This window comes from Bos taurus, chromosome 4 (assembly GCF_002263795.3).
Source record: "Bos taurus isolate L1 Dominette 01449 registration number 42190680 breed Hereford chromosome 4, ARS-UCD2.0, whole genome shotgun sequence".
Taxonomy (NCBI): Eukaryota; Metazoa; Chordata; class Mammalia; order Artiodactyla; family Bovidae; genus Bos; species Bos taurus.
In genome coordinates this window covers 72,237,269-72,262,229 of record NC_037331.1, presented here as the reverse complement: position 1 = coordinate 72,262,229, position 24,961 = coordinate 72,237,269, and the positions used below count along the sequence as shown (strand labels likewise).

The 24,961-nt window shown below is 36.6% G+C and overlaps 1 protein-coding gene across 10 annotated transcripts in view; it reads right to left on the bottom strand.

The window, feature by feature from the left end:
* ADAM22 (ADAM metallopeptidase domain 22) overlaps window positions 1-24,961 on the bottom strand; it is a 238,622-nt gene that overhangs the window by 53,097 nt on the left and 160,564 nt on the right. For all 10 annotated transcript variants that reach the window (XM_059885608.1, XM_059885609.1, XM_024990705.2 and 7 more), the window contains exons 8-18: window positions 22,212-22,282; window positions 20,721-20,795; window positions 18,722-18,793; window positions 17,726-17,892; window positions 16,205-16,289; window positions 15,112-15,202; window positions 13,373-13,424; window positions 9,721-9,820; window positions 8,584-8,655; window positions 8,295-8,387; window positions 1,729-1,809 (exon numbers count right to left, since the gene is read on the bottom strand). In XM_059885608.1, coding sequence (XP_059741591.1) covers window positions 1,729-1,809; window positions 8,295-8,387; window positions 8,584-8,655; window positions 9,721-9,820; window positions 13,373-13,424; window positions 15,112-15,202; window positions 16,205-16,289; window positions 17,726-17,892; window positions 18,722-18,793; window positions 20,721-20,795; window positions 22,212-22,282 — 959 coding nt within the window. The remainder of the gene's footprint in view (window positions 1-1,728; window positions 1,810-8,294; window positions 8,388-8,583; window positions 8,656-9,720; window positions 9,821-13,372; window positions 13,425-15,111; window positions 15,203-16,204; window positions 16,290-17,725; window positions 17,893-18,721; window positions 18,794-20,720; window positions 20,796-22,211; window positions 22,283-24,961) is intronic.

Sequence of the window (24,961 nt, the reverse complement as noted above, 5' to 3'; positions counted from 1 at the left end):
ATGTACAGATAACAAAGGACATAGCTTGTTGCCCTTCTGTCTCTGGGTGATACCATGTGACATCTTATAATAAAACTGAATAGTTGAAAGAGGAAATTGGCCAACAAAGGTGAAAGTGCAGCAAAGAAATGAAAAGTGATAACACTGGAAGAGAAATTAAAATCAAATGTAAATAGCACTACAGAAAAAAAAAAATCAGTGACTATGGGAATGGGATGCTGACACCACTGTTCAGCAAAAAAATTCCCATTCACAACTTCACATCTCTTGGATATTTCACGACATTGAAAGCACAAAGGATCATGTCAAAAAATTGGCCCAAACTTAGAAAGGAGAGTAGCAATTCAACAAGGCATAGGTAAGATGCTCATTAAGTATCATTACGTTTCTGACCAGGAGAAGGCAAGCACAGCTCAAATTACCGATAAGTTTTTTACAAAGAAATAAAATGCGTTAATTTTCAATATTTTCATTTTAATTTAATGTGAGCTAAATAAATATTAGTTCATTTTTTTTCATTTCCCTATTCATTTAAGTCCAACAGTAAGGGAGTTTTTAATCACCTGATATTTTTTAAAGATCACAGAATAACTGTAAATTTTTCCATTGATTACTACAATACTTCACATGGTTTCAGCTTTCATGGTCACTTCTGTGATCCTGCATTACAATGCAAAGCAAGGACTGCCTGTATACACATACACTGAGATCTGGGATCCCCTGTCAAAGTTTATTAACTTCTGTATCTTCCCTGAAGTGAAAGTGTTAGTCATTCAGTCATGTATGACTTCTTTCAACGCCATGGACTGTAGCCCACCAGGCTCTTCAGTCCATGGAATCCAGGAGTGAATACTGGAATGGCTAGCCATTCTTTTTTCCAGGGAGTATTCCTGACCCAGGGGCCCATGTCTCCTGCATTGCAGGCAGATTCTTTACCATTTGAGCCACTAGGGAAGCCCTTATCTTCCCTGCTGCTGCTGCTGCTAAGTCGCTTCAGTCGTGTCCGACTCTGTGCAACCCCATAGATGGCAGCCCACCAGGCCCCGCCATCCCTGGGATTCTCCAGGCAAGAACACGGGAGTGGGTTGCCATTTCCTCCTCCAATGCATGAAAGTGAAAAGTGAAAGTGAAGTTGCTGAGTCGTGTCCGACTTTTAGCAACCCCATGGACTGCAGCCCACCAGGCTCCTCCGTCCATGGGATTTTCCAGGCAAGAGTACTGGAGTGGGGTGCCATTGCCTTCTCCCCTTATCTTCCCTACTGACAACTAAATGATATTAAATTCAAAAGCAGCAATTAGTGGCAAGCTGTTTCAGGTAAATAAAAGTCAAGACAGGCCCTGTCTCAGAACCCAATATCCTGCAGTTCTCTCTGCCTTATCTGACTCCTTTCAACCAGTTGAAGAGAAAGAGTCTTTCTGTTTCTTCCTTCACCAGCTAGACTAAATACAAAAGCCTTTTATTCCCTACTTTCAACAAAAACAAAATAGTTAAGTCAGATATACAGTCTTAAGATTAGTTCAACATTAAGACAAAATCACACTGAACATCTGCTCAAGCTTTGATTATTGAAACTTCAATTCCCAAAAAATTAATGAAAAGAGAGAAAGAGTTGACATGAAAGAGAAACATGAATATCTTGCCCATTTCCATTCCATCTGAGGGTCAGTTCACTAAACAAACTCCAACTTTTCCCCCCTTGGATTCAAAGGAAATTATTCATAAGTTACCTGGCTTGAATTTCCCGAGCATGTTTCACGAATATCACAATCATTTACTGCTTCACGGCACACGGTTCCCATAGGCTGAAACTAAAATGAACAAAACTCAATGTGCAAAACTGTCAAAGGAAAAAAAAAAAACAAACCTCTTACAGTATCATCTTCAAAATGCAAAATGAAATTTCTTTGGATTGGAATACCTTAAACTAGTTTAAGATGAAAATCTGTGAAAACCATAACTACTGCATGAAAATGTTAATTTAATAGTTCTCAGGGCGAGTTTCTCACATATGAAGTAATTTGCATAGTCATCACACATAGCTTACAAGATCTAGCTAAAATAGGATGTGCTTGATGGTACATCTCTACCAGAAGGACAAGCCAGTCCAAGTTCCAGCAATTCTTTCTTCCAACTAGATTATGGATTTATACTTTATCCCTCATTCTTACTGGCACTTTTATCATATTATTATTTTTTACCTCATCAGCTAAGAATTTGAAAGTTACATTTTGGACTGAATTGTAAAACTTAGAGGAAATGGCAAAGCTATTTCCTCTCATGATTTCCTTTACCATCTTCTCTTCCTGCATCATTTTTTTTACAGATCTATAGCTTGGTCTTTCACTCCCTTTTAATGCTTCTATTATTTGTACCTGTCTGTAAGACTCTTCTTTGGTCTGTTTTTAACTCAAATATTTTTTTTAAAGTGTAGGAGTCATACAAATAAACTTGTATGCTTGTTGGATTCATCAGTTGCAAGAGTATTAATTAAAACAAAACAAAAAGAGATATATAAAGCTACCATCTTTCTCTTTTCCTCTTCAATCCCACTCTTTCTTGCTCTGCTGCTGCTGCTGCTGTCACTTCAGTCGTGTCCAACTCTGTGTGACCCCATAGACGGCAGCCCACCAGGCTCCCCCATCCCTGGGATTCTCCAGGCAAGAACACTGGAGTGGGTTGCCATTGCCTTCTCCAATGTATGAAAGTGAAAGGTGAAGGTGAAGTCGCTCAGTCGTGTCTCACTCTTAGTGACCCCATGGACTGCAGCCCCCCAGGCTCCCCCGTCCATGGGATTTTCCAGGCAAGAGTACTGGAGTGGGTTGCCATTAAGGTTACTATTTGGGGCTGGGTCCTTCTATGTTTCTAACTCTGCTCACACAAGCATATACAGTATTCTAGACCCCTTCTCTCCCCCAACACACACCCACACACAACTTCTATCCTCTCTCCCTGGTTCACCACCCTCCAGGCAGTTGAGTCTCCTGCTGCTCATAGAACATGAGCAGCACAGTGCCAACTCCAGTCAGGAATTCAACAGATACTTTTCAGAAGAGCTGAACAAAATTTTGTGTTTGTTCATTCATTCATTGAGCATTTACTAGGCACTTAAAATGTACTAGGCACAGCCAGTGGAGATTTAACAGAAAACAAACACAAGAATCTTGTTGGCAAGGAACTTAGAATTTAGTGGGGATGACATCACTCTAATGGCAGAAAGTGAAGTGGCACTAAAGAGCCTCTTAATGAGGGTGAAAGGGGAGAGTGAAAAAGTTGGCTTAAAACTCAATATTCAAAAAATGAAGAACATGGTATCTGGTCCCATCACTTCATGGCAAACAGATGGGGGAAAAGTGGAAACAGTGGCAGTTTTTATTTTCTGGGGCTCCAAAATCACTGCAGACAGTGACTGCAGTCATGAAATTAAGACTCTTGCTCCTTGGAAGGAAAGCTATGACAAACCTAGACAGCATATTAAAAATGTGATGTCGGCAGAGACATCACTCTGTTGACAAAGGTCCATATAGTCAAAGCTATGATTTTTCCAGTAGTCATGCATAGATGTGAGAATTAGACCATAAAGAAGTCTGAATGCCTAAGAAGTGATGCTTTCAAACTGTGATGCTGGAAGACACTCTTGAGAATCCCTTGGTCAGCAACAAGATCTAACCAGTCAGTCCTAAAGGAAATCAATCCTGAATATTCACTGGAAGGGCTGATGCTGAACCTGAAGCTCCAATACTTTGGCCATCTGATGCAAAGAGCCAACTCATTGGAAAACACCCTGATGTTGGAAAAGATTGAAGGCAAAACAAGAAGGGGATGGTAGAGGATGAGATGATTAGATAATGCCACCAACTCAATGGACATGAATTTCAGCAAACTCTGGGAGATAGTGAAGGACAGAGGAGAGGGTGTGCTGCAGTGAATGGGATCACAAAGAGTCAGACACAACTTAGCAACTGAACAACAACAACAAATAGGCCATAAAAATAAGGAAACAAGCAAGATAAGTTAACTTCATATACTCTGGTTCTCTTCCTCCTGGGAATTGCTACCAGCTACAATTCTAGAACTTCTGAGGTAGAAGTATAAGCAGATTTAAGGTACAATTCATACAAGAGTGTAATGTTCACGAATTGTCCGGAAACATCCAAAAATCAGCATGGTAAAGGAGGACTTGTGCTAAGTGCTGGGGTGAAACAGTAAATCAACCCAAATCACTGCCCTCTTGGAATTTTCATGTAATGAAAAGAGAAAATGAGTAAAGAAGTAAATAAACAATATTTTACAGAAGCAGTTCCGAAATCATGCCTCGAGGACAATTTTGGTTGCCTGTTTGCATTGTATATGAAGTTTTATTAGAACACTGCCACATATGTTTGCTTCTGTATTTTTGATGGCTGCTTTCAAAGAAAGAGTTGAGCAACTGACATAAAGACCTTATAACCCACAAATTTGTCCCTTTACAGAAAGTGTTTGTTAACTCTGACTTATAGATAAATTATTATAAACACATATTAAAAAAAAAACAAAAATACACATGCTTCCTCATTTCGTTCTTCTGATCCCTCTTTTTCATTTGCTCTTCTGCTTCTGACTCCTCTAGGAGCCCAGAGCGGGGTGAGAATGGAAGTATGGGGTAGACAAAGTGGCAGAAAAGATCTTACTTGACTGGTAAAGTTGTGACTCATATTCTAAGATAGTTAACCACACCATTCTATTTTATGTATTTTAATTCTATTATTTTGTACTTGCTCCTTTCAGTGATTATATCACAAAGAGCTTAATTCTATAAATCCAAGAAAAAATGGCATAATTGACTGCATTTGACGGATCCAGTCAGTTTAGTCGCTCAGTCGTGTCCAACTCTGAGACCCCATTGACTGCAGCACACCAGGCCTCCATGTCCATCACCAATTCCTGGAGTTTACTCAAACTCATGTTCATTGAGTTGGTGATGCCATCCAACCACCTCATCCTCTGGCATCCCCTTCTCCTCCCACCTTCAATCTCACCCAGCATCAGGGTCTTTTCAAATGAATCAGTTCTTCGGATCAGATGGCCAAAGTGTTGGAGTTCCAGCTTCAATTTGATGGATGGGCAGACTTAAAACATTGAGGATTAAAGTATATCATTAGGAACCCCTAGATGGCAGTTAATGGAGAAAGCGATGGCACCCCACTCCAGTACTCTTGCCTGGAAAATCCCATGGACGGAGGAGCCCGGTAGGCTGCAGTCCATGGGGTCGCTCAGAGTCAGACAGGACTGAGCTACTTCACTTTCACTTTTCACCTTCATGCGTTGGAGAAAGAAATGGCAACCCGTTCCAGTATTCTTGCCTGGAAAATCCTAGGGACAGGGGAGCTTCGTGGGCTGCCGTCTATGGGGTCGCACAGAGTCGGACATGACTGAAGCGACTTAGCAGCAGCAGCAGCAGCAGATGGCAGTTGGAGAAACTAACAGAATAAACAGTTGAGGTAGACAAAATGAAAAACTATGTTTCACATTTAGTTTGGTCTTCGTTTTTTAGAGAGTGCTTTCAGAGACCTCTGCCAGTGCCTTGCTTCTCTTAAAACTCTGCCAGAGACACAGCGGTAAAGTGGGAACAACAGAAACTGCTGCCAGCAGATCTGGGGTGTAACTGCACATTTATTCTTTACTAGCTGAGTGAGACTATGCAGGTTATTTCACTTCCCTGAGATTGGCATTGCTCAGCTGGAAAAAATATAGACAATAATATCCATCCCCAAAGTGTAGCTATGAGCATTATCTAAGACAGCAGTCTCAACCAGAGGATATTTGGCAATGTTTAAGACATTGTGGTGTCATGACTTGGAGGGATGCTGCTGGAAACTAGTAGGTAGGAGTCAGAGATGCTGCTAAATAGCCTACAAGACATAAGATAACCCTCACGATAAAGAACAATCTGGCCAAAAATGTCAGCAGTGCCACAGTTAAGAAACCTGGATACAGGATGATATACTTTGAAAGTACTTAGTACAGTTTCTGGCACACAATAGGGTATTAAATATGATAGGTTCATATTTTGCCCTCTCTTAACTCATTAGAGCTGATCAATCAGCAAAGAATCAGTAAGAGAATGCTGTGCATATTTATTCATTCATTCAGCAATTATTTACTGAAGTCTTGTTCCAATTACAGTCTAAGTGCCTGGCTCTGCCTCTGCAAAATGTACAGACTGGAGGGAAAGAAAGATATTATATCTTAGAAATAATATAAAATTATACCAGATTTTATATGAGAAAAGAAAAAATAGATTTCTTTGAGCAAGGTAAGCCCAAATTACCATAGTCTTGATATAAAGGCTTAACTATTTGGAGACAGGCATGAGGATGTTATTGGGAGAAGGAAAATAGCCAAGGTGTGTAAAGATGCTTTGAACAGTGATGTACAACACGTGAAAGGTGTTTTAACGTCTACAAAGATTTCTTTTGTTGCCTCAACAGCTAATACACAAGCTATTCCAAGTTGAGCATGAAAAGAAGGAGATGACACCACCCTTATGGCAGAAAGTGAAGAACTAAAGAGCCTCTTGATGAAAGTGAAGTGAAGAGGAGAGTGAAAAAGTTGGCTTAAAACTCAGCATTCATAAAACTAAGATCAGGGCATCTGTTCCCATCATTTCATGGCAAATAGATGGGGAAACAATGGAAACAGTGACAGACTTTATTTTTGGGGGCTTCAAAATCACTGCAGATGGTGACTGCCGCCATGAAATTAAAAGATGCTTACTCCTTGGAAGTAAAGCTATGACCAACCTAGACAGCATATTAAAAAGCAGAGACATTATTTTGCCAACAAAGTTCATCTAGTCAAAGCTATGGTTTTTCCAGTAGTCATGTATGGATATGAGAGGTGGACTATAAAAAAAGTTGAGCGCTGAAGAATTAATGCTTTTGAATTGTGGTGTTAGAGAAGACCCTTTAGACTCCCTTGGGCTGCAAGGAGATCCAACCAGTCCAACCTAAAGGAAATCAGTCCTGAATATTCATTGGAAGGACAGATGCTGAAGATGAAACTCCAACACTTTGGCCACCTGATGTGAAGAACTGACTCATTTGAAAAGACCCTGATGCTGGGAAAGATTGAAGGCAGGCAGAGGATGAGATGGTTGGATGGCATCACCGATTCGATGGACATGAGTTTGAGCAAGGTTTGGGAGTTGGTGATAGACAGGGAAGCCTGGTGTGCTGCAGTCCATGGGGTCGGAAAGAGTCAGACATGACTGAGCAACTGAACTGGACTGAACTGAATTGAATATCTACTTGGATTTACAATAAAGGAAATGCATTATTCAAAGAATAGTTTCATTTAAACTATATTACATTATGTTATTATTATTAATATTATTCAGTACAGTTCAGTTGCTCAGTCATGTCCGACTCTTTGCAACCACATGAATCGCAGCACACCAGGCCTCCTGTCCATCACCATCTCCTGGAGTTCACTCAAACTCACGTCCATCTAGTCGGTGATGCCATCCAGCCATCTCATCCTCTGTCGTCCCCTTTTCCTCCTGCCCACAATCCCTCCCAGCATCAGAGTCTTTTCCAAAGAGTCAACTCTTCGCATGAGGTGGCCAAAGTACTGGAGTTTCAGCTTTAGCATCATTCCTTCCAAAGAATACCCAGGGCTGATCTCCTTTAGAATGGACTGGTTGGATCTCCTCGAAATCCAAGGAACTCTCAAGAGTCTTCTCCAACACCACAGTTCAAAACCAGCAATTCTTTGGCACTCAGCTTTCTTCACAGTCCAACTCTCACATCCATACATGACCACAGGAAAAACCATAGCCTTGACTAGATGGACCTTTGCTAGAAAAGTAATGTCTGTGCTTTTCAATATGCTATCTAGGTTGGGCATAACTTTTCTTCAAAGGAGTAAGCGTCTTTTAATACGTATATATTACAGCACATTAAATGGTTTCATTTAAAGTGCACGCTTTTCAGGGAGGCAGTACAAAGAGGACAAACTCTGGGGATTACAAACACACAGGCCCTAGCTCCTTATTTACTTGGTATATTTAATCACCATAAACTTCAGTTTTGTCATCTGTTAGATGGGAATAAAAATAGTAACTATTCCTCACAAGACTTGTGAGACTCCTATAAAGCCTCTGGCACTTGTCACTCAACATACATTAGGTCTTACTATTGTCTATTGTTATTTGCTTATATTTACCTTAAATATTAACTATTTAAGTTATTGCCTTAATAACTTATCAAATATGTCCTCTTTTCTTTCAGTTGGTTATCAATGAACATTTATTTACCTTGCACTTTTTACAACAAAGACCATCACTGCATTGGGAGTCTTGAGTCAAGGTACATTTCTTACAACACTCTGCTCCTTCAAGGACACATTCCTAAGGAATATAAACATTTGGAAAAAATGAAAGTGGTGTTATTTTCCTGAAAGCATCAGGCTATTTTCCAAAATAATCATCTTTGTTCCAGAAATCTTATGAAATTTCTAGGCACAACACTTGCTCTGTATGGTTCAGTGTGGATCTAGAATAACCCCAAATAACCTAAAGAAATCATCCAAACACAAAGACTTACTGCCGGGGTCCCACAGTCACACTCCTCGCCAGTTTCAATGAAGCCATTGCCACACTCAGGAGGATCAAGAAGCTGTGGAATGAAAAACAGGAAGGGCACTAAAATGTAGAAAAATCAGCACCAAATACAAGATTATGAGATCACAAGTGTCACAACTATACTTCTGGCCTGTCAGTCATTTCAAAATATATTTTTATTTTCCTAAGCTATAAAGTATGACTGTAGAATTTTAGAACTGGAAACTTTAGAAGTGTCTAGTATTGATTCCATTTCAGACTTAATCATATTTTCATATATAACACACACACCAACTAGGGTCTGATAAGTGCCATCAAAGCAAAAAATGATCTAGGCATTGGCTAAAACAAAGCCAGATGGACTCCTAAAATTTCATTTCAAACAGGAGCAAGGGATTTGGAGTCAGAATGTCTGTATTCAAATCTTGGCTTAGCCATGTATCTTGGGCAAATGGCTTGCCATCTCAGAGCCCAAGTGTTTTAATATTTAAAACAATAATAGCAATAATATCAGTTTCCATCTACATAATGAATTATTCTGACAATCAAATACAACTACATGTGAAAAGCTCTGTATCAACTGTATTAACTTGTGAAACAAAGTTATTTTGTGAGCAATGAGGAAAACATCACAAAAATTAATAAATTCACTGATTTATTTAATATAAAATTCAGCTCTACCTATTAACATAGCTTTGCAGAGAACAGCAATAATAATTTGCCCCAGAGATGGGGATTAATGAGAGAAGAAAGACCTCCTTTTCCATTAGTATGAATTATGATTCAGTATCCAAAGGGGGAAAAAAATGCATCAAGAAAATGAAAAAGAAATGCAAAGTAAAATCGTTTTTGTAAGCAAACCCTGAATCCTCATTTGGCTTTATGAAAAGAAAATGAACGTCTTTCAGAAAGCAAAACTCTAATTTATACCTGCTTTTTATCCCCATCAGAATAGCCCATGATTAATTTAATTCAGAAATGCAGACATTTAGCATATCAAGAATACGTACATATGAACCAAATTGAAAAGTTTCACTCCATTAGACACAATGAATGAAAATTTGTGTTTATAATATTTGAGAAAGATTAATAACTTAACAACTCTGATCACACTTATTACCTTAGAAGGTTTGTTGAAAAGGCAAGCACCACCTCCACTATTTAGGAAGTCATGATACTCTTCAATATTACACTGGGTAAACTTTTTAGGAAGATAATATCTATAAGAGAGAAGAAAGGCAATAGCTGGGTATAATTTCTGTCTCCCTTGTTTGTAGACTAGTTTTAAAATTTAACACTGTTAACACTGTACATTATTCCTAAAAATTAAATAAATAAATAATAAATTCCACTTATGCATAATATCTGCATTGAGAAGGGAATGGCAACCCACTCCAGTATTCTTGCCTGGAAAATCGCATGGACAGAGGAGACTGGCGGGCTACAGTCCGTGTGGTCACAAAAGTCAGACACAACTTAGTGACTAAACAACAGCAGCAACACATTCGTCATTGGTGACTAATGGTAACTACGTGCTCAGTCAAATCCGACTCTTGGCGACCCCAGGGACTGTAGCCACCAGGCTCTTTTGTCCCTGGGATTTTCAAGGTAAGAATACTGGAGCGGGTTGCCATTTCTTCCTCCAGGGGACCTTCCCGACCCAGGGATCAAACCCATGTTTCTTGTATCTTCGACATTGGCAGGCAGATTCTTTACCACTGTGCCATCTGGGAAGTCCAGTGGCAACTATAATTTGCTCTGCATCATCTGCATACCCATTCAAAGGAAACACACACCTACATATGTGTAATTTCCATCAAAGAGAGTTAGAAATAATTTATTCCACAATAAGTCTTTCCTAAATATTACATCTAGGCTGGAACCCAAACTGCAGAGCATTCTGCAAAATAACTGGCCTGTAATCTATAAATGTGTCAAAAATAGACAGGAATCATCCCAGACTGAAGAGACCAAAACCTGACTGTAATCAAAAAATCCTGATTCTGAAGTCTTTGCTAAAATGCCATTGTGGAAACAAAGGGCCAATCCTGAATGAGGGCTTGATTTTCTTGGTTGAATTGTGGTCCTATAGGAAGATGCCTTTGTTTATAGAAATGTACATTTTTGTTGTTGTTGTTGTCTAGTCACCAAGTTGTGTTCAGTGTCCAACTCTTCACGATCCCATGGACTGCAGCACACCAGGCCTCTGTCCCTCACCATCTCCCTGAGTTTGCCCAAGTTTATGTCCACAGAAAGTACATTAAGTTTAGCATTTTGAAGTGATAGGCACCATGGTAGAACTTATGATTCAGAAACAAAAGCTTCTTTGTAACTATTCTTCCAATTCTTCAAGTCTCAGATTGCTTCAAAATACTATATATATATCTCCAAATAATATATATTTTCATTATATATATATATATATATATAATATATATATACACACACACCCCAAAATAATCAAAGGTCAATAGAAAAAGAAACCTGGCAATAGAGCAAGTTGGTACTATGCATTAAGAATTTTCAGAATGTGAAATAGCCTTAAATCTAGGAATTTTGCTCTAAGAAATTTTTCTTGAGGAATTAATTTGCTATGTGTCCAGAGATGTCTGAATAAAGATATTTATGGTGCCACAATTTATAGCAGCAAATAACATGAAAATAACCTAAATGTTCAACAGAAAACTGTTAACTAAACCGTAATATATTAATAAAACTAAAATACCATGTAGTTACTAATAATCATAGTGTTAAAGAATGAAGACTTAGAAAAATGCTGACTCTATAATGTTAAGTAAAAAATGAATAAACAGCTATAACCAGTATAATCCAAATTGTATAAAACAATAAAAATGGAAAGAGAAAAAATACAAAACTACTGGATTTATTTTATTTTTTTGGCTGCACCTCATGGCATGCAGGATCTTATTTCCCGATCAGGGATGGAAACTTTGCCTTCTGACAGTGGAAGCATGGATGGCCAAGGAATTCCCAAAATACTAGGTTTAAACAAAACTATTTTAACATTCTGTTAACAGGGGCTTCCTTGATAGCGCAGCTGGTAAAGAATCCACCTACAATGCAGGAAAACCCAGTTCAATTCCTGGGTTGGGAAGATCCCCTGGAGAAGGGACAGGCTACCCATTCCAGTATTCTTGCCTGGAGAATTCCACGGACAGAGGAGCCTGGTGGGCTACAGTCTATGGGGTCGCAAAATGTAGGACAGGACTGAGCGACTAAACACAGCACAGCACATTTTAATATTAACCATAGTTATCACCTGATGGCAAGAAAAGAGGTGGTACAAATTTTATTTTCTGTGTTTTTCAAAACTTGTTTTACATTGAGCTTTTTATAAAAGTGAAAACACAATTAAGATAAGAATGAATAGATTTTTATAAAAATCTCTCCCCCTAGCCTGTGCACTTATATTCCCACTTCTTAGCATAAGGGTTAATGTTTAAGTGAATTAACTAATGGAATTTACAATTATTTACTGTAAATTCATTTATCAAGTATTTCATGTCAAACCCTCCATATAAAGCCGTACTGAGTTTAAATTGTCTGAACAACTTCCTTATTCTGAAATAATGCCATTTGTAGCAACATGGATGGAAATAGAGATTATCATAGCAAGTGAAGTAAATCAGAACAAAACAAATACCATATGATATCGCTTATATGTGGAATCTAAAATATGATACAAATGAACTTATATACAAAAGAGAAACAGACCCACAGACACAGAGGTCGCCAGAGGGGAGAGGGGATGGAGAAGGGATGGATTGGGAGTTTGGGACTAGCAGATGTGAATGCATGCATACTAATTCACTTCAGTTGTATCCAACACTTTGCGACCCTATTCTTTAGGCAACTTTCTAGATAAGAATTCTGGAGTGGGTTGCCATGCCTTCCTCCAGGGGATCTTCTTGACCCAGGGATTGAACTCACATCTCTTACGTCTGCTGCATTGGCAGGCAGGTTCTTTCCCACTAGCACCACCTGGGAAGCCCTGGGATTAGCAGATGAAAACTATTATATAAGGAGTGAATAAACAGCAAGGTCCTACTGTGTAACACAGCGAACTATATTCAATATCCTATGGTAAACCATAACAGAAAAGAATATGAAAAAGAATGTACATATATGTGTAACTGAATCACTTTGCTGCACTGCAGAAATTAATGCAATATTGTAAAACAACTATACTTCAATAATCTTTTGTATGAAATGAGTCGCCAGTCCACATTCGATGCACGATACTGGATGCTTGGGGCTGGTGCACTGGGACAACCCAGAGGGAGGGTATGGGGAGGGAGGAGGGAGGAGGGTTCAGGATGGGGAACACAGCTACACCTGTGGCGGATTCATTTCGATATTTGGCAAAACTAATACAATATTGTAAAGTTTAAAAATAAAATAAAAATTTAAAAAAAAGCAATTCTTCAAAAAAAAATTATTATATTTACCTGAAGTTGACGGAATCATTTATCCTGCATGGCCCTGACTCACCATATTTCAAAGTCCTATCCCCTCCCTAAAAAAAATCTTTGACTTACTAGCTTAATAGACAGCAATTGTTTTCATAAACAAAAGACTATTTTGTGAAAATCTATTTCCTACAGAGCCACTGAGAAAATTAACTGCCAAGTTTGTCTTAAATCCCTATGGGTAGGGTTCCAGGCAGTAACTTATTGACTGCCATCCTCCTAAGAAGACAACAGCACAGTAGAGAAAGGAACAGTGAGTTATTTTTAAATAGAGTGGCTCACCCAGTGTCTCCCATTATGCATCCAGACCATGTGTCCTCACATTTACACTCACCTAAGAGAAAATGAATACATACACCTTGTTACAAAGTGAAAACATGTGCATTAGAGTAGTTACTATTTTTAAAAGTACATGTTCACTTTATTCCTTATGTACATTTACAAATCAGTAAAAGATCAGTCCTCTAATTTTCCTCACATTTGAAGTGTTTTATGCAATGCATAGCAACAAAACTCTACTTTGACTCTATTGAGATTATATAATTTCTACTCTAAAAGTCTTCTGAAAAATGTTAACAAGTGGCCGTATTTTTAAAGCACTCAGTTAAAATGGCTTAACAATCAAATAGCAATGAAATAGTGATGCATGACCACAGGATTTTGGTTTCATAGGTTTTTATGGAAATTCCTATAATTTCCCATCAATTTTTAAAACCTCTGCACTCAAGGTTGCTGGTAGGAGGCAGTACAGTATATTGGTTAAGCAGAAGTCTTAGAATCAGATACACCTAGGTTCAAAATCTGGGTATACCACTTAATATGTCTGTAATCTTGGAGACATTACCCTTTTAAGATCTAGACACTTTATAGATCTTCATTATCAGCTGATAATGAATACCTTGCAGGACCATCTTGAGGATTAAATGAGCATCTAGATGTAGCTAATTCTGGCATTCAACTGTCTTTTATGGAGTGGGCACTTCATAAATGGTAATTTTTGATGTTGTTGTTTAGTTGCAAGTTGTGTCTGACTCTTTTGTGACCCCATGTTCTGTAGCCCACCAGGCTCCTCTGTCCATGGGATTTCCCAGGCAAGAATACTGGAGTGGGTTGCCATTTCCTTCTCCAGGGGATCTTCCAGGCCCAGGGATCAAACCCATGTCTCCTGTATTGGCAGGCAGATTTTTTAGCACTGAGCCACAAGGCAAGCCCATAAATGGTAATAGTTGTAATTAATATAAACAATCATATTTATGGCATTTGTTGCTAAAATAATAAATATGATTATAGTCAACTTACTTCCCTGGTGGCTCAGATGGTAAAGTGTCTGCCTGCAATGCCAAAGACCCAGATTCGATCCTCAGGTCAGGAAGATCCCCTGGAGAAGGAAATGGCAACCCACTCCAGTCCTCTTGCCTGGAAAATTCCATGGATGAAGGAGCCTGGTAGGCTACAGTCCATGGAGTCACAAAGAGTCGGACACGACTGAGTGACTTCACTTTCACTATAGTCAACTTACTCCAAATATATAGTGCTCGATCATTCTGGTAAAGTAACTCTACCCACTGGGAATATATATTCATCATAGACGTTAAACCTAGCATATTTTATTAGGCCCATATTTTACTCATCCCTTTATCAGATCTGATTCTGCAGGCAAATTCTACCTCTGTAGCAATAGTAAGAGATGTTTTAAATAAGCGATAATAAAACATATACCTTAAACCTCTATGCTGAGATCATTCAAAATTTCCAAACTGAACTTATGTCCTTAAAATTCATAGTTTAATTCAACAACACCTGGCTTTAATGTTTATTATACATGGAGTAAATTTCATGTGTGATGCAAATATTAACATTTGTATTACTTTTGGAAAAAAACATTTTGTGCCCAGGCTATCTTTATACTATCACTCAAAATCTTTTGATTAAACAACTGAGTTAAAGAATTTAATTCTGCAAAATATTTTACAGATAGTCTATTTTAAATATAACTAAACTACACGTGTACTTAAACTTACCACTTGCTAACTTTCTTTTGTCTGAGATAATACCAATATTATGGGCTAACGACTGGGCAAGTGTAACTGCCATTAAGTCCGTTTTCCCAAACTGAAAAACAAAAATAAAATACTTATAAGTGCAAATTATTTTTTATTTAAAATGAATCAGGGAACATGTCACAATATAACTGAAAAAAACTTCTAAGCACTTTATTTAGCAGAGGTTAATACATAATAGCTAGTGCTGAACTATGGAGCATTAAGGAAGAGGTAGTGAGAAATAATTCCATGTTTGACTAAGTCTTATAGAGAAGAAACCAGAGAATCATCAACCTCCAGATTTGGAAACTTAAATCTAATTTTTGAGTCCAAATTTCATCAGTGACATTTCTGAAAAGCTTCATACTTGTATACAACTAAGCCAGTCATCCAGTTAATAGAAAATAAAAATAATTTATTTTGAACTTGCTCATCTTTGTTTGTCTACTAAAACACTTCTAAATTCCCCAAATTAAATAGAACTTGGCTTCAGAAAACAAACAATATGAGTTAGAGGTGGTGCTGATGATGTTCGGTCAAAATAAACTTGAAAACATCTAGGCATATTTCTTTTCAATATGTAGCCTCTCAAAGATTCAGGTATTTTTCTTTTAGATCACTTCTATCGGATTTAGTGCCTGAGGGGTAGAAGTAACCCTTTGGAAAACCGTCTATTTTTTTCCTCCAAAAATTTGCCAAATATTGAGGAAGAAAATTTTCAACTGAGTTGTTAAGTAACAATCCAATGTTTCAGGGAACTTATCAATTCTCTGGAAAATCAGTCAAAGTGATAAATAGGGTCTTATTTTCAAGAAAGATAAAGATTTTCTCTATATAATTAGCATATTCCTAAGCCTGGAAATTATTCTGAGTAGAATATGAACAGAATTATCCAATATTATCTTCCATTAATTTCCTATTCTGTCCTTGGGTCATCTGCAGTAACCAGGTTGGCTGTTAATAAAATAACAATATCTGGAGTATATAGAATACTGAGAAATTGTCCCTTAAATATCAGGAAAACATCGTCAGCCATCATACCACTTGGTATTGTACAGATGTTCACACCTACTTCATTCACGCCTCCTCCTTTCAGCAACGAGCAAATCCCACCAATATAAGCTGCCCCGCTCCGGCTACTCTCAAATTGACTTCCCCTTTTAGAAAAGGAAATGAAAAAGGCTTACTGCTCACAGCTCAAATATCATAGCATCTCTCATTATTAATTTACCACGTTTATTTTATCAATACACATACATTTCTATACTGTATATTCTGGAGGTAAGGGAAGAATATGAAAATTATTCACACACATAACCAAAAGAAAAAGTTTCTGAGGAATGTTTCCCATTGCAATTAACAAATATCTTAAATAGAACTATACCTCTTGAAAAAGAATCTCTAACATGATTACATGTATGTGGTATTTCTGTCAAAAATGCATATAACTTGAATCTCACAATGAGAAAACATCAGCCATTCGCACAATGAGGAACATTCTATAAAATAACTGGTCTAAACTCTTCAAAAATGTTAACTTCAAAAGAGACAAAGAAAGGCTGAGGAAATACTACAGATTAAAGGAAACCAAAGAGACATGATGATTAAATGTAATGTGTGGTCCTGGATTGGATCTTAGATTTGGACAAGGGGAAGGAGTAGCAAGCTATAAAGTAATATTGAAACAATCGGTGAAATTTGAATTCAGACAGTGGGTTAGATAAAAACATTGTACTGAGGCTAAAGTTTCTGGTTTTGAGAGTTTACTGCAGTTATATAAGAGAATGGGTTTAGTCTCAGGGAATATACACAAGTATTTAGTAGTAAAGGCCCAATAACTAAATGTCTCCAACTTACTCTCAAATGGTTCAGGGAAAAAAAAATAGACACACACACGGATAGAGAGATGGATAGATGGAAGGAAGAAAGAAGAATACAAAGAAGAAAATTATAAAACAAATGGACTAAATTATGAACAGCTGATGAATCTGGGTAAAGGGCATATGGAATTTCCTTGTAGTGTAGTATTCTTGCAACTTTTCTGTAAATTTGGAATTGTATAAAATAAAAAGCTACCTCAAAACTACACTTTTGCTTCCATTTATAACTTTCTTCAACAGCTCTGGCTTTAGATGATTTTATATTAAATATACATGTTACCCCCCAGAACAAACCATAAGAGTAAGAAAAAGTAAAACATAAAATATACTCTAGAGATACTAAGCTCTCCATTAGACCAAAAACAAAGAGAAAATTAGCATTTAAAAGACAGCAATTTAAAAAATATAATTATTCTGTTGTTAAGAATATGAGAACTCCTTATGAGAATTAATGGTACTTTCACTCAGTAAATGCTCTGATTAGATCTCTTGAAAATGAAATATACATGCAATAAGAAAATAACTCAAAATTAAACCTATTGAATATTCGTGACAATTTCAAACAATCTGTGCTTTAAAACTTCTTTCAAATATATCTGCTACATCAAATCCTAATTGCATTATGCAGTACAAACAGTACATCTCATCACAAGTAATAAGAGTATTCAACATGGAATGAAGAAAAGTAATAAATCATTAGAAAAGTTACGTACGAAAAAAGGTGAACTGCATCACTTTTCTCTTTGATAAAATCCCTCCTGTATTTCATAAACTCACGTAGGGTGATCAATGGATTTTCAGATATGGCAAACTTGTTGTCAGCCGCCCAGGTTTCCATGGCAACCAATACTATCCTTGTCTTAAGTTGGTCTTTATATATCTAGTATATTAACAAAATGAACACACCAGCTATACACATGGGAAAAAAATTAAATGATTTATGAACAGGCCTACCAAGCGCCTTTTATGGAAAATCCTGTAGTTTTAGTGAAATGTGAGAAACTCCACTATTTTTAAGGGAGTTAATTGTTTTTCTAACTTACACATGTTTCCTTTGAGTAATAAGAATCCAACCGTTCACCAAGTAACACCCAAAGAAAAGAGTACTAATTAGATATAAAATACCCCTTTTTGATAGACATTTGCACCCTTACTCAAGGTCCCCCCAGAGTCCATTTTCTGGCACCCTGTAAGATTCAGGCTTCCTTGAGTTTCCCTAGTAAAAAAGGGAACACTCTCCGAGGAGATGATTTCTGTACTCTCTGACTGGCCTTAATTAAACTCATGGGGAAGGTACGGCATAGACTTGTCACGGAAACTGGGAAAGTAGGTACAGTAGAACTACTTATTTGCATCATTCCCGCAGCACCAGGCACTCTTTTGAAAAGGTACAGCTGTTTTTTCATTGCTAGAAATACGCTGTGAATATCTTTGTTAGGGGCTAGGACTCAACTTTTTCTTTTCCAGTGTGAAAAATACAGGAAAAAAAAAATTTAGCCATAAAGGTGTATCTCTGACCTCTTCTTTTTATCATCTTCCCAGTCAGAGATCAAAGTTAAATAAAGTCATGACAAAGTTACCACGGATTTACAGGACACCTTGGCTAAAGTGCAATTTAGGGCAGTAAAAATATAAGATTATTATCCAATTTATTACCAATCAGGAGATAAAATTCCTCTGTGGCAATTTTGAATCGGGTTCATACTTACTAAATCTGCCATGTTCACCACAGATTTCGCGTATGTATTGGTGAGTACCACTGAAAGCCGATGCTTTTTAAACTGAAAGCAAAAGAAAACAAGTGAAGGACTTGAAGGTCATCAACAAATGCTCATCTCAGCAGAGGAAACACGGTGTAACTAAAAGGCCTTTACAGTTTTCTGTAAAAAAATTCAAGAGTTGACACCTAATTCTTTAGATACTGCAAAGTCTGTGGCAAGGCTCCTAAAGTTTGAGGCCTCACAGATCTTTGAGATAAAATAAAAAATACCCATGGCATCCATTTCAAAAGTTTATTTTTTTGTCACAAGATTATTATTCAAAATGAGAACATATATGAAAGTTATCAATGAATTGCAAGACAAATAAAAGTAGGGTGAAAACCAGAAAAAGTGAATGTGAATAATGCTGAAAGTATGAAAAGTTCCACAAGGGTTACTCAGTAAAGAGAAGAAACCTCTAATGGTCACAAGGAGGTGACTTACGGCTTGATGTGAACAACATATATCTTTGGTTTGACCTCAAGGCTGTTTTAAAACTCAAGACATATCATGTAAAATCTGGTTTCTGGCTTCATTTAAAATTACTATCCACACACAGTAATAACTGGCAAGGGCTGAGAAGCAGTCACTCCTATTACATAGACAGACCATGTGACTTCTCTTTTGCCATAGACCTGACCCTTTCCTATTGTTTTGTATCTGGCTCACTTTGAACTATCTGCCTATAGATGCTTACAGAGATTTGAATTTATGATATCCTGAAATGTCCAAAATATGTGTTTTTACAGCTTATTCTGTAAAAATCTCAGGAAAAATAACAGTCACAAAATTAAATTGGTAGAAATACAAAACTCAGTCCTACCATAAACAAGGAAGAAGCACTCATTAATAATAATTATTATTAATAATTAATTAAAATCTCTATTAGCTTAATCATATTTAAATAAATGACACATTTTCTCCCAAATAATTCAAAGTAAATTAAAATGTATATGTACCTGAAATTAAGTAAAATTCAACAAAGTGCATCACTGAATATATTTAGTTTAAAACTCTAGTTACATGAAACAATTATAATTCACTGTTGTGCAATGAATGTAACCAGGCTGATTATAATACGCCCATGAATTAAATATAAAACATGCCCGTAAACTGGGCATTAAAAAAAAAAACTGACTCAATAAAAAGTTTGGCTAGATTTTTATCCTAAAAATCTTCACAGCTTGGCTATATAAGCTTTTCTTTTTTTATTCTATATTGGAGAATATTTTGATTAACAATGTGTTAGTTTCAGGTATACAACAAAGTGATTCAGTTATACATATACATGTATCTATTATATTTCAAATTCTTTTCTCATTTAGGTTATTATAAAATATTGAGTTCCCTGTGCTACACAGGGTCCTTGTTGGTTATATATTTTAAATCCAGCAGTGTGCACAGGTCAATCCCAAACTCCCAAGCTATCCCTCTTTCCATCTTAACCATGAATTTTTTTTCTAAGTCTGTAAGTCTGTTTCTGTTGTGTAAATAAGTCTATAAGCCTTTCCAAATGGTTTATTGCACAACAAAAGAAAAACAGAAAAAAATGCTTTTATTAGGATAAAGCTAACATTGCAAATTAAAGTGTCATATTATTGCTGCTTCACTTTTTCAATTATAAAATGGAAGTTTCCCTTTTTTTTTTAACCTTGCCATTTTAGTAAGAGAAGATATTAGCCCCTACATTAACTAAGCAAATCCAAGGAATTAACATTATGAATCACAGAAATATTTTTGGAACTTCACAAAATACTGTGAATTGATTTACCTAAGAGTGTTTTCCTGTTTACAGGTTGTTGCTGGGTAACAGAAATGTTTGATTATACAAAAACCTTTTCCAGGTTACAACTTCATAGGCTTCTTTCTTCTAAACATATTTCTGCACCCACCAGTTTTATGCTAGGCATGGGCAAGTTCAAACAACACGAAATTCAGCAAACCTTACCATGAGATGATCATTCACAATCATCAGTTCAATATATTTGGTTTCCTCCTCTACATTACGAGGATATCGACGAAGCTGCAATATAATAAAGGAAACAGCACATAAATAAGCCCTGGTAACTTGGCTGTGGGAAACTTATGTTACACATTAGGTCCTCAGATGTGATCCATCTTAGAACTGAATGTCTGTACCCTTTTACTAATCTCTCCCTTTTCCCCCACTGCCTAGCCCCTGGCAACCATGTTTCTACTCTGTTTCTACGTGTTTTTGTTTGTTTGTTTTGTGTTTAGATTCCACCTGTAAGTGATACCATGCCATATTTGTCTATCTCTGCCTGGCTTATTTCACTCAGCTTAATGCCCTCCAGGTCCATCCATGTTGTTGCAAATGGCAAGATTTCCTTCTTTATTAAGGCCAAGTAATATTCAACTGTGTGTCTCAGGGACAAGACTTCCAGGTCAGAACCCCAGCTCCATTGCTAAGTAACCCAGTGTAACCATGGGCTAGTTTCTTAAGTCTTTTATGTTTCAATGTCTTTAAAATAGGGATGATGATAATGCCTTCCTCAAAAAATTGTTATGAGGATTAAATACGTTAATACAATTGCTCATGGTGAGTACTCAAAATATTTAGCAATTATTATTCATGTTAGAAATCTGTCTGTAAACACATTTTACTTCATACTTACTAAACATATATTAAAAAGAAAATACCTGGTCCCTTCAACTGCTTTGTCTTACTAGACACTTATTTCTCTCATCTGGTTTTTATGTCATACACACACCTACACCAATTACCACCACAACTGTGATGATATCTTAATTCTGATGACCAGAGTTTTTATTTTGTATAAACCATTTACCAGATCTATGATTCTGGGCAAGTCATATGCACATTTCAGAGACATCTATTATTTTTTCTGTGAAGGGATAATAATAGTACCCACTTCATGTGGTTTAAAGCATTGTACAGTAAACAATAAGCTGCTATTATTATTAAGTTCAACATGCATTGAACATTCATAAAGCAGACATTCTGATTTTATATCCTAGACTCCAGAGTAGTTCAAGTGTGACAATAGCATTTTGCAGCTTTAAAACTTGACAGAGTCATTCTTAAGAGGGTATTCTTAAGGGGATAAACACAAGGGCTTGTACCATCCAAGCAAACTTCATGATGTGGTTGGTATATACTCAGGCAAGGAAGGAGGCCTATGGTAGAAACAGCCTGAGAGGCCACAGAAGCGGCCCCATAATCCATCTGTATGACGAGTGTCCATATTATCGCCACTATCTTGAGTGTTTTTTGAGTCTATGAAATAATATGGCCCTGACTCCAATGCTGCTATGAATGTGTCACCCATGCTGTTTACCACACTGTGGCAAATGCCTGAAACTAATTCTTACCTCTTATAGACTTAATGTAGATTAAATAGACTGGCAGTTGCCAAATGTTTTTAAAATATTGTGACATATACCTGTGAATACATACCTGCCGTTTACTCCTTTTTGGTCTTGGCTTCAAAATAAATTTTGGTGGAGTGATATTTACTTGTTGGAATTCTAAAAGGAAACAAAAATAAATTTAACTTAGTGCATTTGCCAGGTTTCTTTCATGAAGGGCAATCAAACTTCTACCAGCCCTAATTAGTATAAATTATATAACTTTACTTTAATCAACAATGATTATTATAATTATAATCTATAAATTATATAACTATACATAATTATTATTAATTTTATAATGTAAATATCACACTTAATGAAAATATAGAACATTAATCTAGGCAATTACATTTATATTAATATAAATAAACATACCACGAAGGAATACAATTCAAAAAAATCTCAAGCATTATTCCAGTTCTAATTTATCTCAAAATTTTTCTCATATTTCTTTTATAAATGCCATCATATTTTAATGGGAAATCATCCAAATAGCCACTTGACCTTCCCTTCCACCACTAGCCTTCACTAAAGAATGACACACGAAAGGCTGGTGAAGACGTGGAGCAATTAGAACTCTTGTATAATGCTGAGAGTATACAATGGTATGACCACTTCAGGAAAAGGTTCAGAGATTCTTTATTCAACAGTAGTTCTTAAATTGTATTCCTTGGACTAGAAGCATTAGCATTACCTGAGAACTTGGAAAAGTAAATTCTCACAACCCACCCAAGACGTACTTAATCAAAAGCTCTAGAAATTTGTGCAGCCACTAGGAAAAGCATTATGACTATTTCTCAAAATATCTGAACAGAAATACCATATGATTTTAACAATCCTACTTCTAGGCATATAGCCTAAGGAATTTAAATCAGGATTTCACATTAGTGTCTGCATGCCCATGTTCACTGCAACATTATTGACAGCAGTCAAGATACAGAAGCAACCTAAATGTCCATCAGTGGATGAATGGATAAAGAATATATGGTATATACACACAATGGAATATTAACCAGTCTTATAAAAGAAAATCCTGCCATTTGCAACAACACAGGTGAACTTAGAGGACATTCTGTTAAGTGAAATAAGCCAGACAAAGAAGGACAAATACTACATAACACCATTTACATGAGGAATCTAAAATAGTCAAACTCAGAGAAACAGTGATTAGAATGGTGGTTGTCAGGGGCTGGGAGGAGGCAATACGAGGAGTTACTAGTCAAAGCGGACAAAGATTTAGTTATCCAAGATGAATAAGTCTTTGAGAGCTACTGAACAGTTTAGTGCCTACAGTTAACAATACTGTATCATATACCTAAAAATCTGCTAAGAGGTTAGATTTTATGTTGATAGTTTTTATCATCATCACCATAAATAGCATAGGAGGAAACTTTTGGAATGGATGAATATGTTTATGACATAGGTTGTGGTGATTTCATGGATGTATATTTACCTCCAAACTCATCAAGTTCTATACATTAAATATATACAGCCTTTTGTATTTCAATTACGCCTCAATGTAGTGGCTGAAAAAAGTAGCCTGAAGATGAGGCCATGAATCTGTGTTTACCAAGCCCACCAGGTGATTCTGGTAGATGCTGAAGCTTGAGAACAATATTATAAAGTTAAAGATATACTATCTTGTGACCCAGTTATTAAACTCACAGGTATTTGATAGAGAAATATAAATGTGTGTCCCCAAAAAAGATTTTTACAAGAATGTTCATAGTTGTTATATTCATAATCGCCCCAAACTAGAAGCAATCCAAATGTCCACCGACAGAAGAGATGAAACATTGTGCTATATGCATACATAAGGACATACTCAGTAATCAAAATAAAGAATTACTGCTGCCTTTGACAACATAGATCTCAGGCCTGTGCTAATAAGGAAAAGAAGCTGAATATGATGAATGAATCCATTTGTATGAACAGGTGAAACTAATCTACAGTGAAAAAAGTCAGAAAAGGGACTGCAGAAGTGGGAGACACTGACAGAAAAGGGACACAAAGGAAATCACTGGGGTAATGGAAACAGTCTATTTTTCATCAGGGGAGTACAAGGGTGTCAGAACTCGGCAAATAGTACACAAAACTGGTGTATTTTATCATAGTAATTTTCTATTGCAGTATAACTGACATACACTATCATACTATTTTCAGGTGTACAAAACAGTGATTTGGTATTTACACACATTTCAAAATGGTTACCACTGTAAGCCCAGTTATCATCTGCATCTGTACAAAGTTATCACAATATTATTGACTATGTTCCCTATGCTTTACATTACCTTCCCATGGCTTCTTTACTTTATAACTAGAAGTTTGTGTCTCTAACCCTCCTTTTCCTCTTTTGGCTGGCCCCCATCTGCTCTGGCTACCACCTCCTTGTTCTCTATATTTACGAGTCTATTTCTGTTTTGTTTGCTTTTGTTGGTTGGTTGATTGGTTTTTCATCATAGTAATTTTTAAACAGTGAGTGCTAAGTGGTCATATTTAAACAAAAATCTTTTCTTAAAATGTGTTCTTAGGAAAGCTAGCCTTGAGAGATGTGTCATATAAAATAAAACATTCCATAATCAAACAAGATTGGGGAACACTTGATCATATTCTATCTCTGGGAAATATATAATGCGTAGCAAAAAAGACATAATATAACCCACAACCCAGTGATACTTTATTAAACCTAAAATAAAATTTTAAAAAGCTTAGTTTTGAGCTTATATAACAAAAAAATTGCAGCTTTGACATTTGTCTATTTTTTGTTTCCTTCAAATTTGTCATAGTAAGTCTAAA